General features: G+C 55.7%; 1 protein-coding gene across 1 annotated transcript in view; it reads right to left on the bottom strand.

Annotated features, from left to right (window-relative positions):
• The window catches only part of LOC119113860 (vitamin D3 receptor), a 117506-nt gene extending 101442 nt beyond the window's left edge, over positions 1-16064 (bottom strand). The window contains exon 1 of the mRNA XM_037238091.1: positions 15953-16064. Coding sequence (XP_037093986.1) covers positions 15953-15965 — 13 coding nt within the window. The 5' untranslated portion in view covers positions 15966-16064. The remainder of the gene's footprint in view (positions 1-15952) is intronic.
• Positions 16065-16457: the final 393 nt, after the last annotated feature.

Raw genomic sequence — 16457 nt, 5'->3', positions numbered from 1 at the left:
CACCAAAGGAGGCAGTGATCCCGCTAACTTTTAGGGCTTTATGACGCCCTTGATTAGGCGTGCGGACGTTGGCCCGTGGGCTTCCTGCACCAAGGAGCGGACCGCCAGAATACCGCACATCGACCCACCACCCACCAGAATGCCGCTCATCGACCCACCACCCGCCAGAATACCGCTCATCGACCCACCACCCGCCAGAATACCGCACATCGACCCATCACCCGCCAGAATACCGCACATCGGCCCACCACCCGCCAGAATACCGCACGTCGGCCTACCACCCGCCAGAATACCGCTCATCGACCCACCACCCTCCAGAATACCGCTCGTCGGCCCACCACCCGCCAGAATACCGCACATCGACCCATCACCACATCAGATGGCTGTACCTAGGGGCTGCGCCCTCCAGAATACAGCCAACCGCAGGTAGATGGTAGCACGATCGCGCCGACGAAGCTGTGAGATGCGCATCTGGTTCCAGGAACGAGAGTGGCGAGCTTAGCGGGATTACTGCTCCTCCCACCTGCATGCCGGTGTACAGAAGCCGGTCGTCGAAGACATGACTGTTTCACATTCCGTGGGGCAATGTTTTTCGGCGAGACCCCGAAGGATGAGCTGCGGGACAAAACCGGCGGTCTAAGGCCGGTCGAAATAAAAAGCGGGTTCGTCAGGTCCGTGGCATATGCAACGGAAAAACCGAGTCCGGGGAAAAGGCGACCAGCGAAAGAGGTTCGTTCACCATCGTTTGTGACACCAAGCCTCACATGCGGCTCAGAGCTGCTGGGCGGTGGCTGCGCAAGCTGACAAACTGGAACCTGTGCTTGGGCGGTCCTGAAGGGAGCAAGGTATAAACAACGAGGGATCAAACACCTAAATGGGGGAACCATGAGAGGTGTGATGGACGTGCGAGGTGAAGGACGGCGCTGATAAGGCAACGGCGTGTCGGCAGTGACAAAGGCGTCTGGCCGTCTCTTACAGCGACGCGCAAGGCGAGGCGCACGCGTGTCATGACACTCAGTCATGCCACGACTCGTGCGTGACACCACAGAACCTGGATCCCGTGGTGGTGCCCCTCGTGTTGGCAACCGTTCAGCGAGAGGCCTTTCTCTTCCAGTACAGGGGAAGTCATGATTAGTCAGAAGCGGTCGGGTTGGGTATTCAACGTGAAACGCATCATCTGAAATACTGAAGTTAATTAAGTTAATTAAGTTAATTAATAATTAATTAAGTATTAGGGTAATCATCTGAAACAAATCTGCCGATAGGGTTATATTTTTGGTGAATTCCAACTTTTAGAAGTTTGACTGACAGACATTGATAGAGCACACTAGAAAATACTTTTTTGAAACATGCTATGGAAAACCTCATTTCCTGCACCACCACACCTTTATCAGACTATAGAAATTCCGAACTGAGATCGTAATGCGAACACCGATTTTCCCAACATTCGCGGTTCGCACCAATTTCGGATCCCCACTTTACGGCTGCCGTTTTTGCGACAAAACACCGAAATTGAACATCTTTGGACACCCTGATATTTTAGACACTTTTTGGACGGACAGCTGGCCCATCCTTGGACTTTGATTGAGCTTTGGACAAGAATGTCCAGAAGACGACACCTCTGATCTGAAAGTTGGATACTCGACGATTCCAAGGATGCATTTCACTTGGAATGTGTCGAAAGCTTTTCTGTCAAACCGTCTATAGTGTCAGCTCCCACATGCTCTGCCTGTTTGTCTCGCCACAAAAATTCAGCGCTTTTCATCGGCATGTTTCATGCACTTCAGTAGGCAAACATAATTTGATAGTAAAACAAAGCGCGCTCTCGTCGCAAAAAGCACAATCCCACTTCAGCTACCCCTGGAGCGGATCCCCTTCCGCCAAATTATACGGCAACGTCACCGACTGTTGCGACACTGATGTAACAAATGCCCTGTCGAGTCAAATTGGTCAGACATGAGCCCCAAAACAACACATCAATTTGAGCCTGTCCTGTTCTGCTGGATGCCAGTTCCGAACGACTGAGGATCATGAGGCTTCTTATCTTTATCGTAGATGCTAAGATGCAGCATTCGCCAATGTGAACTGCATGCCAAACGAACTTCATCGCCCTTTTCTTCGTCGGAGTTCGACGTATGTAGAAGCCTGTCATAACTGCCCAAATATCATCGCCTATCAAACTCTGTCGTAACAGTTGACATTCCCCCCCCCCCCCCCTCTCCGGGGCCGCCGCGCTTCGTCACATTCCTTCGCTGCACGTGGCTGGAGGTCGTGAAGGCAGTCGCGCCCTAACTTCAGTTTGGTGCGCATTAGTGTGTAAGCTTTAATATTTTTTTGCTAAAAAACTTTGAAATCGATGTGGGGAGCTTAGTGATTGACAGGCCCGTCCCTTTCCCACATAATGTCGGGCATGACTAATTGTAGCCGCGTACCAAGTAACGGCATGGCTCAATTCCTGATCACCCTGGCCGGAACGGATGGGTACGGCGGGGCTTGGGTCGGTGGGTTTGTGCCAAGCCGGGACCGACCCACCGACAGCGGACCCGTGCCAGGATGACGGCACTGCACGCCCACTGGCACTGCGATGCCTCGACTGGGAGCGGAAAGAACGCGGGCGCTCTCTGTTGGCGCATCGCACACGTCCAGCCTTATGAGCCCCGGGCGTTGGGGCGCTTAGAACGAACGAGGGTCCCGCCGAGGACAGTTCGACGGCGACGTAGAGCCCGGACTCTGGAAGGTCCAGACGGGCTGAGTCTCAGAGCGCTCGCGCCGGAGGAAGCCGCCATGTGAAGACGTAGAAGATGCCCATGTTTCCCTGCCCCCCCCCCCCCCTAACGGCTGACATCTGGGAGAGGTCCCAACATGCCAACAGATGCACTGTCTAACGACGTCTTCCAGACGAACGCATCTGAGGAGCTGTGCCCCGTTAGTTCACCTCGATGGAAGGTGAGAAGGCATGATTACATGCAAATCCCCGCCGCTGGCCGGGCGCCGTTAAAGCCAGCTCTTGACCACACAGCAAGAAGCGGGTGACTGGGGTCGTTCCACCAGCTGGACGCGAATCCACGGTGAACCCAGGCGAGCGGATAACGTGGGCCAAATACATGAGCTCATTCCCGCAAACATCCGGCTTGAGGTCGAGCTCCCATCCGATGTTGGCGCGCCCTTCAGCGGCCCAGTAATTGCGCCGCCCCGACGGGCTTGCATGACATTGGCTCAATCTGGCCCCTGCAGGCGCAAGCAGACATCAACCTGATACTGTGAGGTGAGAACAAGCTCACAGGCGAGCAGACATCAGCCTGATGCTGGGGGGTGAGAACAAGCTCACAGGCGAGCAGACATCAGCCTGATGCTGGGAGGTGAGAACAAGCTCACAGTACTTCTACCGAAGTGTTCAAATTGGTTTCCTTGAGCAAGCAGAAAACTGTCATTAAGAAAGCCTCACTATAACCTGAACAGAAACAGAACAACGGAAATATCGGCATTGTCAACATTAAGCGCTGCCTTTGACCGCACTGCTGTGGTTTCCAGCACTGCCACAATATCAGTATTACTTCTGTACATCCGCTCTAAAAACACCCTGAAGGCAAACTTTGAAAAAGCCTTAGTTACGGCGTTAAAGGGGAATTCCGGGTAAAACTGAAATGTTCTGATTCGAATGCGGAAACCTAATCACGGCTTCCCTGCGCACATGCCATTCGGAGGCCAGCTGTTGACAAGCCTTTCTTTCCAACATCTCAGAGACTCACACTGAAACAAACGTGCTGCTTACAACGTTGCCACGCGTGAGGGATGTCAGTCCGTTTGTGTCAAGTGTCAGGCGTGAAAAGGTAAACAGGCGCCGACAAAGTGCCATGCTTTGAACGTACGTGAGACGACAAAATGCAACGTGAAACAATAAACCCAGAGCTGGGGAAGCTCTGCAAGCTTAGGTTTAGCAGCTGGATCGTTCACCACCTCAGTAGCTAGTCCAGCACTCGTACGGAGCCTTCAGCCCTGTTTGACGTGTTGCAGCGGCACGAGGTCAATATCTCAACGTGTGGGTCACCATTGACGCGTTGTTCACGTTGTATCACGTTTAGGTTACCAATATCGCGCACGTCACTATCTTCGCTGACGCCAGGCAAAGGTGGCAGTAGTTGCCTTGGTGTTCTCTTCAGAGGACAACCCGAGCCCCGTGCAGTGCAACACAAGCGTGATTATCTGCACCTCAAGGCCTGTGCTAGCAACCGGGTGGCACAGACCGTTTCTGCTACCACCGCCGGCGCTTCGGGACGAAGGCCTGTCGCTGTGACCAGCCCTGTGCGTGGAAGCCCTATTTGGTACACGAGCAGGTCTGAAGCCGTTCGCGCCAGCAACTTCAGGCCAACTGCCGCTGGCGCAGCTGTTCTTCACCGAAGACAACCGGCTTGGTCGGCCGCTGCTAGTGGACACTGGTGCACAAGTCAGCTTACTGCCGTCCGCAGCCTTCCCATGCGACTCCGAAGTGACGCGCTTACAGCTCCTTCGGTTGGAGGCTGCTAGCGGCACGGTAGTGAAGACTTTTGGAGGACACCGGCATGCCGTCCGACTTGGCGGCGGGCTGCGCTTTGAATGAGAGTTCACCATCGCTGACGTGCCACTCCGATTCTGGGCGCAGATATCCTCGCACATCATCAACCGGCGGATGACATAGGCCTCCAGGTCCTGCAGGATGCATGTCAGGCTTATGCCCGCGGAACCCTTGCCACCATTCGTTCCTTGGAGCTGAGAGTCGCCTCCATCGCGGCAACCGAAGTTTCTCCTTACGTCTCGCTGCTTCGACAGTTTTCGCGGGTGACGGAGTCCCTCACAAGGCCAGCTCCGGTGCGCCACTCTGTGACACACCACAGCACCACAATCATCACCACAATGACACACCACATCACCACCATCGTGCGTCGCGCGACCACGGTGCTTGACCTCGGACCGTTCTGGGATTACTCGGCAAGAACTGAACAGCCTGTGCCAGCTCAGCATCCTGAGACCGTCCAAGAGCAGCTGGGCCTCACCTCTGCACCTGCCTCAGAAATCCACTCCCGGAAAGTGGTGCCCATGCGGTGATCATCGTGCGCTAAACGCTGCCACCTTCCGGACCGATACGCGGTGCCTTACCTGCGAGACTTCGCCGGTCACCTCTCGGCTGCAATGTATTCTCCGAGCTAGACCTGGTCCTGGCATACCATCGGATCCCGGTGGAGCCGTCGTATGTGCCGAAGATCGCAATTGCGACGCCATTTGATGGGCCCGTTTACCACTCACTCTCCGCAGCGACAGCAAAAACTTCCAGTGGTTCATGGATGAGATGCTATATGGAGTTACAAAAACATTTGTCTGTTTAAAATACTTCGAGTCACCGGAAAGTGGGAACAGGAACGTCTCAGACATATTCAACTGGTCTTCGAAAGACTTGGCAAGGGGGTGCCGGCAGTGTAGTGGTTAATGCGTCTGCGTTAACCACTGCGCGTCTGGGAAAGAGGTACGGGGTTCGATTCCCTGCGGTGCCCGCCCTTCCTGCCAGGGTGAGAGGCAGGTGACGCCACATAGCCTCAGCAGCTGAGTGCGTCGTAAAGCCCTAATGACACACACGAAGGACTTGGCAAGTTCGGGCTGGTCCCCAACGAAAAGAAATGCGTGTTCGAGACCGAAGAAGTACACGTCCTCGGCTATGAAGTCACTGAGTTCGGCATCACCCCCCTGCCAGACAAGATATCCGCAGTGCATGATTTTCCGCAACCAATTACGGAGAACCAGCTTCGGTACTTCATTGCAATGGTGGCGAGTTACCATCGTTTTGTGCCGGACGCCGCTGCTCTATTGGCCCAACTCACCAATCTGCTCAGCAAAAAGACTTCGAAGAGCCACCGCCCCGTCACATGGTCTACCGGCGCTGAGCAAACGTCTCGTCGGGTTAAGCACCATTATGCGCATGCTATCCGACTCGCGCACCCAACATCGGGTGCGCGCTTAGTCTACAGGTCGACGCTTCAGACACTAGTGTCGGAGCGGTACTCTAGCAGCTCGTGGCTGGCCGTTGGGAGCTTCTGCTGTTCTTCTCAAAGAGTCTCAAGGCGGCGGAGACGGTACAGCACCTTCGACCGAGAACTCCTCGACGTGCATCTGGCGATCCGGCACTTCCGGCACAGCGCTGACGGTCGTAACGTTGCCAACTCCACGGACCACAAGCCCCTGGTGTCCGCGATTGTGCCCTTGACCGATATCTGTCCGGGGAGATTCGACACTTGCATTTCATCGGACAATTCTCCACTGACGTCAGGCACGTGCCGGGCAAAGAGAACACCGTGGCTGAAGTGCTGTCACGGACGATCACCATGCTGCGAGCACCACCGCTCCCGCTGGACAATCCGGATACGCCGGCAGACGCTCAATGTCAAGATGACGACCTGCAAACCTTTATCACCTAATCGCAGTCATTGGCCGGGCGTGACACCTGCCGACGAGCGGCCGCAGGTTCCTGGTGGATGAGACTACGGGCAGACCCCGCCCGCTGCTGCCAGGAAGCCTCCGGCGGCGGCACTTCCGACTTCTGCACGATCTGGCACATCTGGGAGTTCTTAGGACGCTAGAACTCGTCTCCCAGTGTTTTATGTGGCCTTTCATGCGCCTGGGCATCAAGGGGTGGACCCCGGCGTGCACCTCGTGCCAACGTGCCAAGGTACAACGTCACACACGGGTCCCAACGCGCGACTTCATGCCGCCGGACGCTCGTTTTGACGCCGTCCACATCGAGACTGTCGGGCCGTCCCCCCCCCCCCGCCGGACGGTCACGCGTACCTACTCACGTGCATCGACCGGTTCACCCGCTGGGTGGAAGCCATTTCTGTGGCAGATATCCGGGCGGTCACGGCGGCCCGCACCTTCGTCGTCGGCTGGGTGGCGCGGCTGGAGTACCGGCACAGGTCACCACTGACCGCGGTGCACAGTTCGAGTCCGGCCTGTGGCAACACCTGTCGGCGCTTCTTGGCTGCGTGCGGCACCGCACCACCAGCTACCATCCGCAGAGCAACGGCATGGTGGAGAGGCTCCACCGACAGCTGAAGACATCGCTGCGGGCGACGGACCCTGCTACTCGCTGGACCGACCTCCTGCCGCTGATCCTGCTCGGCGTGCGTTCAGCTCTCAAGGAAGACATGGGCTGCACATCTGCACAGTTTGTTTATGGCACGACGTTGAGGCTCCCGGGAGAGCTTCTCGCCCAACAACCCGGCGCAGCGCCGCTGAACCCCGCGTCCTATGTCGACACCCTCCGGCGGACCATGCGGCAACTCCGCCCGGTGTTACCTCGCCAGCCGTCGTCAACAGCCATTTTCATCTCAAAAGACCTGTCGGACTGCACCCACGTATTCGTCCGGCGAGACGCTTCCTGCGCATCGCTGGAGCCCGTTCGACGGCCCGTTCCCGGCCTGCAGGCAGTCGTCAAAGACCATCACCATCCGGCGCAAGAACAGGGAAGAAGTAGCCTCCGTGGACTGCGTCAAGCCGGCCTATCTGGATCCACCACCCTAACGCGAGACGAAATCGGGACCATCGCACCAGCTTGCTGCGGACACAGTTCCTGCGGAGGACCCGCCGCCGCTGCTGTACCCGGCGCCAGGGCGGCCATCGCAGACCGCTACTCCAAGCGCGCCGTGTTTGGCTGGTCCTGGACTCCAACTGCCACCTCCGTGCGGACCCCAGTGCTCCCCACCGAAGGCGGCCGATTCCGAGCACCCGGCCCGTCAGACCACCCGTACTCGTTAGGGCTGCGAGATGATTCACAGCAGCAAACACCCGCCTGGTGACGATTGTCAATTCGGTATTGGCGGCTAGGTTAGCAATCGAAGATAAAATAGCAATAAAAATGGCTATTCTGGCGATCGCTTCTTGGTGGGCGTGCCTTTCGTGTTATTTTCCAGCACAAAACGGTCCAGTTAAGCTAAGGAGACACTCACGGTTCTAACACGACACACAATGACACATACACAATACTCGTTGGCTTCACCTATTGGCGACCCGCACGTTGAGGTGTTGCCCTCGTCTGGCTACACCACCACCCTCCTCAAACAATGCTCGTGAGCAGAGCATCTGGCCCGTCAGACCACCCGTACTCGCCACGGCCGCGAAGTGACCTCCCTTGCGCGGTGCGGCATTAGACATATCTCCTCCCACGATTGACACGTTTGGGGAGGGTGGTGGTGTGGAAGTGGTCAACACCTCAACGTGTGGCTCATCAATAGTGTTGTTGTGTGTGTATCATTGTGTGTCGTGTTAGAACCGTCAGTAACTCCATACTTCAATTGTACCGTTTTTATGTTGGAAATAATATGAATGACGTGCCTTCCGAGAAGCGATTGCAAGTATAGCTATTGTTTAGCCGCTAATGGCATATTGACAATCTTAACCAGGCAAGTGTTTGCTGCTGTGAAGTGCTGTCGATGGACCAAGCCATGGCGATGAGGACAATATGCCATGCTACCTGACAACGGAGTGCTTCTCGCTCCCCGTGATCTTTCCCTCTCTGAACTCGCTCCCCTTTCTGTCATTCCGGGCCGGCATCGCCATGATGCCGACACGAATGTCTCACACGGGACCAGCACAACCAGCGCAGTAGTGCTAGTCCCGGCCACGCGGCCGCAAACAGCCGGTTAACAGCACGGGCGTTGAGGTGCAGGTAATCACGCTAGTGTTGCACTGCAGACAAGCGGCAAACACCTCAGACCGACTGCGCCTGGCTCGAGCCCGCATTCCCTCCCCCTCCCCTCCCCTCCCCCCCACGTCGATCCTGGCCCGGGTCCCGGATCGGCCTCAATTCGGTCATCCACAGCGATCCGCGGGAACTGTGCACCACTGGTGTCCGTATTGCGAGTAAGCATACATTCCACTGTGATAGGAAGGAAATCTCTGAAGAGCCGCGGGGTCTGTGCATGTGAGCTACATCGGTCTAATGGCGATATATTTCCCGGCTAGGGTGTAAGTCTGGAAAACGCGAGATGCCAAAAACAGGGAAGCACCCTTGTGTGGAAATAATGCCAAACCGCATAACATCATAGCTGGCAACGAACGATACATATTAGGTCAAATTGCACGCGCTTGTGTTAACAGGATAGACAGGGATATTAGCATGGCGAGTTTGTAGTGCGCAGAGTTCATGCGATCGACCAAAGAGCCCTTTCACCTGGTGCGGAAATATCGTCTCGCATCTCTCTACACTGCCACACACCGCCACACATTGTCCCACACCGCGACACATTGCCACATACTGCCACACATTACCACGTGCTGTTACAGTGTCGTACACTGTCACTCACTACCAGACACTTCCAGACACTTCCACACACAACCATATACTACTACACACTTCCACACACTGGCAAACACATTCGCACACGGTCACACACGACCACACACTGCCGCACACTGGTGCACGCTGTCACACACTGCCACACACTACCGCACACCCTCTCACACTGCTGCGCACGGCCACACACTGACGCACACTATCACACACTGCCGCACACTGTCACACACTGGCATACATTGCCACACACTGTCGCACACTTTTTCACACTGCCACACACTTCCATAAACGGCCGTACACTGCCACACATGCCCGATTTTCAGCCTACCGTCAGGTCATGCCATCCAGCCACGACGACAGCGCCGTTTGAACGAAGGTTGTCAGGAGAGGCACGAGAGAACGAGAGGCACGCCATTTGATGGCAGCGGCAGAGGCGTGGGCTGGCCGATGCCAGCCGTGCAGGCCGAAATGGCTCCCTGGCGGCGGGCATGACTCCCTGGCGGCGGGGCAGGTATGGTTCCCTGGCGGTGGAGCGGGCATGACTCCCTGGCGCTGGAGCGGACATGGCTCCCTGGCGATGGAGCGGACATGGCTCCCTAACGGCGGATGACGGTGGAGCGGGCATGACTCCCTGGCGGTGGCGTGGGCATGAGTCCCTGACGGTGGATCAAGCATGGCTCCCTAACGGCGGATGACGGTGGAGCGGGCATGACTCCCTGGCGGTGGCGTGGGCATGAGTCCCTGACGGTGGATCAAGCATGGCTCCCTAACGGCGGACGACGGTGGAGCGGGCATGACTCCCTGGCGGTGGCGTGGGCATGAGTCCCTGACGGTGGATCAAGCATGGCTCCCTGACGACGGATGACGGTGGAGCGGGCATGGCTTCCTGGCGGTGGAGCGGGCATGACTCCCTGACGATGGCGTGGCGGGCCGAAGCGCCTGTAATGTCGCAAGTGGCGGATCTATGTAACCTTCGAGCATCGAAGTTGGTGCTCAGTAGCGACCGTGTTTGCGTCGCAGGGTCCGAAGTCCTAACTATTGACACGGATATAAACCCATCATGACTGCCAGCCAAGCCGGCGGCGGCCAAACAGCGAGTGAGCCCGGAATGTATCGTGATCAAGCAGAGCGTGACACCATTGCTGTCATGCGTGAAGTCGACAAAAGGAGACAAAATGTCTCATGCATGCACACAATCCACAAGTTGGTCACATTGCTCGCTCAGGCGTTTTGTAGCGCGCCCTCCTCAAAATAAGCAAGGATATGGATCTCAGCTCTGCGGCGCGAGGTACGCGACAACTCCCAGGCGTAAATGTTTATATAGAGACTAGAGCTCAGTGTCCTGATATCTAGCACTCGTCTACACTCTTGGTACGGAACATGGAGTGACCGATAGCGCTGCAGCGTGCAGAAATACTTAACCTTCAAATCTCTCAGTCTGCTCAGCTTTGCACCAACCAAGGTTTCCTTACAGTTTAGTAAGAAAGCCATAAATTCCGTCTTTTCAGATCTACTCCCAAATCCAAGTCATCGCGTGTTAAATGACGATCAGTCATGCTTTTTTATGGCATGGGTATTACGCTGGGCTGTTTTCGAGAAGACCACTGATGATCATTTTTATATTTGCTTAATGTCTTTACTATGCACTCTTTGAACTCGGGCACAGCCGCACCCTATTGCGCGCGGTTCTTTTGTCTCGTAAATGACACTTGTTGGTGGATATGATGAAGTATATGCGTAGACAACAGCCAACACTGCTGTCTCAGGAATGTGCTACATGAATTTGAAGAAAAAAACAATACAGCGAACAAATAGTTCTGTTCCCGACTGGCGACTCACTTTGCCCATCTAGGTAACTGACAATAATATCAAAACATGCAGAGTATTTGACACTGGTCTTAGTAATGGTCGTGAGGAAACAGAAAGTTGTAAAAGGGCGGATAACACATATAGAAAATGCGATAGGGGCTGCAACGTAAGTCTGCAAAACGCACCCGTGTTACATTCAGCGGAGCGTCAAACCTCAGGATATCACATGCTTCAAAATGTATTTCTACGTCAACCTAAGCGAGTCACTGTGATGACTAGCTTTGCAGTCGTACTCTGACTAACCGTTTAGACTTGGTACTGAACAGCTAACGGCATCAGCAGCAATGGTCACGTGGTTGAAATGACGGCGAGGCAGTTTGTTGGCCAACCGTTATGCATGAAACGGCGAGACTATCGTATTATTCCCCTGTTTACTTGTGAATGGGCTGTCGGTCACCAGACTTCTTGCCGACCTCTGTGCATCATCTCTTGGTGATGCATGCATTCTGAGAACGACTGCTGAAGTGACGCCAACCACTTATCACTAATATCAAGCTGTGAGATGTTTACTGTTGGCCACTTCTGGCTATGACCGACCGCTCACAACTCGTACGAGAGCACCGCTTGTCGTGTTTCTTTTTCTGCCCACTTACACTTTGCAGCATTTCTTACCCAAGAGTGCCGCGGCTGACACTTGCGTTTTGCAGTGAGAGTGTTGACGTATGGTTTTCGGAGTCGTGAGCGACCAGGTCAGGTCAGGTCAGGTCAGGTCAGCTCAGGTCAGGTCGAAGTCATCCGCTCATGAGGTAAAGGGTCTGTGATAAAGATCCTCCCACTGGCGGCCTACGTTGTATCCTTTTAGAGGATAGAGGATAGACTTAGAACGGAAACGTGAAGTACATAAATGCCCTGACAGACTTCCATTCATAAGCATCTTAACTGAAGAGGGTCGCACGACTATGGTACGCTTCGCGCGAAAAAAAGAGCACGTCGGCACATTTGCGTTTGAGTTCGCTTTTGCAGAGTGGTGGCGAAAGCACGATATTACGCTACTTTGCCAGCTCCCTGTACCCGGAGGGCTGATAAGGGAGTGCTGTCTTTCGGGGAAGGGAAGGGCTTTGCAGTAGAAAGCAAGAAAACACGACATACTGTCCGTAGCAGACGATGAAACCTGTGATAACGTAAATACCGCCTCACCAGAGCGGTGTGATACTCCGTGCCGTTCTCAGTGATCCTCCATGCCGTTCTCAATGATCCTTTTAGCCGGTTCACACGAGACGCATGTGCTGTTTTCTGCACCATGTAGTGAGATCTCATCTTCACACAAAAGGTGACCGATTCCGCGCCGTGCGGGGATACCACGCCTTCACACAAAAGAGCGGCCAATGGTAGCAAGCCCAGTAGCAAGAGCTCGCACCGCGCTGTCACGTCCAAGGTAATGTAACCATAGATTAGTGTCTGACAAGTGGTTGCTGGTGTGCATTTAACAATCAGCAGAGCGGTTTGGAAAATGTCGGCACCCAAGGCTGCTTCCAGCACCTAGACGCCTGCGTCATACGTACTGGCAAGGACAGACGCCAGCGGGCACGCGGTATCGTGCACGGTTTTGTCACGTGATCATTGACTTTGGAGAATGGCTGCTCTGAAGTGTTCAAACCATGAGTATGACGATACCGCAGATTGATAAGGCAGTAGTATTAGCCTTATTCATCGGAGAAAAGCCAGGAAAATGGAGATATAGTTGAATTTTTTTAGGAATTCACTTCTGCTATTGTTTCAATAATGGTACGTTGCCGAAATGTCAGACCAAGTATATCTCCATTCTCTTGCTTTTTTTCTACCAGGAATAAGGCTAATTCTACTTTTTTATCTATGTGAATAATGTTCCTCGTTAATGCACTGAATAAGCTACGGCAGATTCCAAGATCGGTCGAGTTTCAGAAGTCCAAACTGCTTGATGATGGGCACCAGATTGCTTCATGCGATCATAACCACATGAGCTGATTGTGTTGCGCTCCAAAAGTTACTCTCAACGGTTAACTGCACGGGGAGCGACTTTCTAGCCACACGAAAGGAGTCAGCCCAGCTGTCCATTCGGAAACTTAAATGCCCTCCATAGACATTATATGGTTTTGGAAATGCAGCTGCATCCCAATATGAAGCCAGCGCAGGGTCTATGCGTCGATTTCACATGCGTAACATCGACGGAGGACGCCCCGCTCTTCAGTTCACAGATCTCGTCCACCGGTCGTCAGTCCGCTGACGCTGTCCACATGGCAGGTCACTGATCGCTGGTGAGGCCACATGATCACAACTCAGCGCATGATCATGTGTGGTCCCTGGCGCATGCTTCGTAGAGCGAAGCGGCTTCAAGAACGCTTAGCGCGCTCAAGGCTGTACACAAGGGTGACGAGATCACGACAAATACCGGCCGACGAGGGTGGTGCGAAGCTCCGTGTGGAACATTATAATATTTTCAGCCGGTTCAAACAAGCCGGACGTTACATGTTCGGTGTCACATACTCATGTCACATGTTCACATGCTCCGCACCATGCGGTGATACCACACGACAAAGTTGTAAAGCTGCTTTCCAGTCAAGATGCTTTTTAAATGAAAAGGGGACACGGACGTAGGTCGCCACGTCCCTGTTATGGGGCATCATCGGGTGCATTAACCACATCAGCGTTCAAGAGCCATGGCGGTACCTGGGATTCGAACGCGGTCCTCCAGTCCAGCTGCCTACGCAGCGTCAGTATTAGATGACACGTCCGTTGATCATCAGCAACCAGGCTTGTAGGTCATCAGTCCAGTGGACGCATCAATGGCCTATCTTTTCAGCACTCCTCTCGACGACGAGTGCTGAAGCTTCACGACGCGATCAATTGGTCACCTGTCGCCATTCGATCAGTTTGATCGCCGTTTGATGGCCCCGCAGGTCATTAGCTCAACAGTCGCCGCCACAAGAACTGGGTCGTCGGTCACTTAACGACGCCCATAGACCCCCGGTCATCAGTCCACGTCTCGGCCGCGCAGGACTCTGGTCCACCTGCCACGTATATGGACCGGTTTCGGTGGACCGGTCCACATACGCCTGTGGACCGGTGGATCAGACCCTAGTCCACGTATCGAATATGCACAGAACATGGCGCGACCGTGCAGCGGTAATTAGACCGCAGAAGGTGACCAAGTTTAGACTAGGCCTGGATCAGGCTTAGACCATGTTTAGACCATTAGGCCAGGTGGCGCTTCACGCCAATCGGTCCGTGGCTGTCGATGCCCCGCTCACTCCTTTTGAAGGGTCAGACTCCACCTTGCGGTCGATGCTCCCCTTTTGTTTGAGGACATCCGGCTGCGCATGTGGTGGTTACCGCCAGTTGACCATCCAGTCGCGGCGGATGGTAAGTGCTTGCCAAGCCTGGGTTGTACGTACCTGATGTGATCATACGGTAAAGCACGTCAATCAGGAAAGTGAGTGTAAGTAGCTTTTGAAATGTGGGCCTCATCGCCTGCCAAATCCACCAGCCTAACTTAGTTGACGTAGCTTAAACCTTGGCTACGCGGTGACGAAGCTTACAGCCACCGCATCAGCCATGCGCCGCTGCACACGTGTGGTGCGTTCCCAGTCGTTCACATGATGTAGTCTGGAGCTCAATAACCTCGAGCTTGCGGGTCCGCGGGGCGGAGCGCTTACACTGCCGCTGAGGCCACGCGGAAACTCGCACGCCGTTCGGTACCTACACTCGGCGTGGTCATTACTCGATTTTTATCGACAGTCACGCCAGATTTTTGCATCGAACGCCGAGCTGCAGAAGGAACCAATCACAGGCCAGGGCAGGGTGAGAGTAGGCCGCGGCTGGGCCGCCGTTCGAGATCGGCTGCCACGTGGCGGAACCCTCAGCTTTGAATGCCTTGCGAAATCAGTGAGCTCGCTACACGAGTGTCTGCAAAAAGGTCCAACGTTTGTACTGCGGAGGTCAGCGAACTGCAACTGTGACGAAGTCTTCCCGCTTGATCTTCAAAATCCCGGGTGTGTCCTACATGTACCAGCCGCTGGCGCTGCCTGATGGACTGCGCTAGGCGCTGACCGTCGTACTCCGCAACGCACGGCTCTGCGACCCGGTCTGTGTCCGCAGAAAACGACGGAATACAGGCCGCTTTAAGCGCTGTCGACCGCGATCCACTGGTCACCACTCAGCTTCGTGTGCCAGGCCAGCGCGGTGGTCTCCACGACCGGCCCCGTGTCCGCAGGACTCGAGTTGTTATCGTGCGATGTACTGGATAACTGCCTCAACCGGCCCCGTGTCCGCAGGACTCGAGTTATTATCGTGCGATGTACTGGATAACTGCCTCGGTCGTGTCCACAGCCAATCCGGCAGTCATGCTCCCGAGCGCGGCGCTGTGAAAGTGGCACCGCGGCGTCTGTTTGCATTCGTACGGGATCACGTGGCCGCTCCGTTGTGGCAGTTCGCCAGCGGTTAGTGCGCGCTCGAGTAGCAGCCTGCTAATGCTGCGGGGTGTGGATGTAGGGCGGGCGGGGCCCGACCTGCGCTGGAGGTGCGGCGGTGTCACGCTGGCGTGACACGTGGAGCGCAGGACAGAGCTCTCCACAGAGCTGTGACAGAGTGTCACGGCAGCTCGCCGTTACACTGCCCTGCACGCCCGCGTCACACTGCCCTGCACGCCCGCATCACACCTGCCCGCTCCGCTGGCGCGTCGTCCTCTCCACGCTCCTAATCTGTCCGACCGCCGCGGCTGAGCTCAGCCAGCTCCCACACAGAGGCTGCCGCCACCCGCCCGTCTGGCCGGTAGGGGGTGAAAGTACTCACGGGCCGCGTGCATCCTGCGCGTCTCAGGCGGACACGCCGCCGCTGTCCCGCCGCGCGGGTCGCTGTCGCAGTCACAACACGCGCCCCACTCCCCACACGGCGCGCCGCGGAGGCCCCGTACCGCACCCCACTGCCGACACCCGGGCTCGGTGAAACGCTGCACTGCCGCCCTCGCTGGCGACGCGCCGCCGGCCGACCTTGGCAGGCGTGTGACGTCACATTGCAGGCGCGCCTGCGCGCCGCCGGCCCCCGCATGACAGCTGAGGAGGCGCCTGACACCCAGGGCGCGGGAGCTGGAGGGGGCGGGGCGCGCGCCCCGCCGCGTTTCTCGCAGGTCAGGCACCGTTTGAAGGCGCGCGGAAATCCTGGCTCAACGATTGAGGGTGGCCACGTGCTTTCTGCAAGTTGCCCACGGCTCTGCACGCCTCAATTGCCAGGTGCCCACCGTGCACGCGCGAGAGTATCGACCCGCGAGCGGGCTGACTTGATGCCGGCGTACCTCACT

This window comes from Pollicipes pollicipes, unplaced genomic scaffold, assembly GCF_011947565.3.
Source record: "Pollicipes pollicipes isolate AB1234 unplaced genomic scaffold, Ppol_2.1 Scaffold_7262;HRSCAF=8765_pilon_pilon_pilon, whole genome shotgun sequence".
NCBI lineage: Eukaryota > Metazoa > Arthropoda > Thecostraca > Pollicipedomorpha > Pollicipedidae > Pollicipes > Pollicipes pollicipes.
Note: the sequence above shows the minus strand (reverse complement) of the source record. Positions and strands in the feature narration are given on the sequence as shown.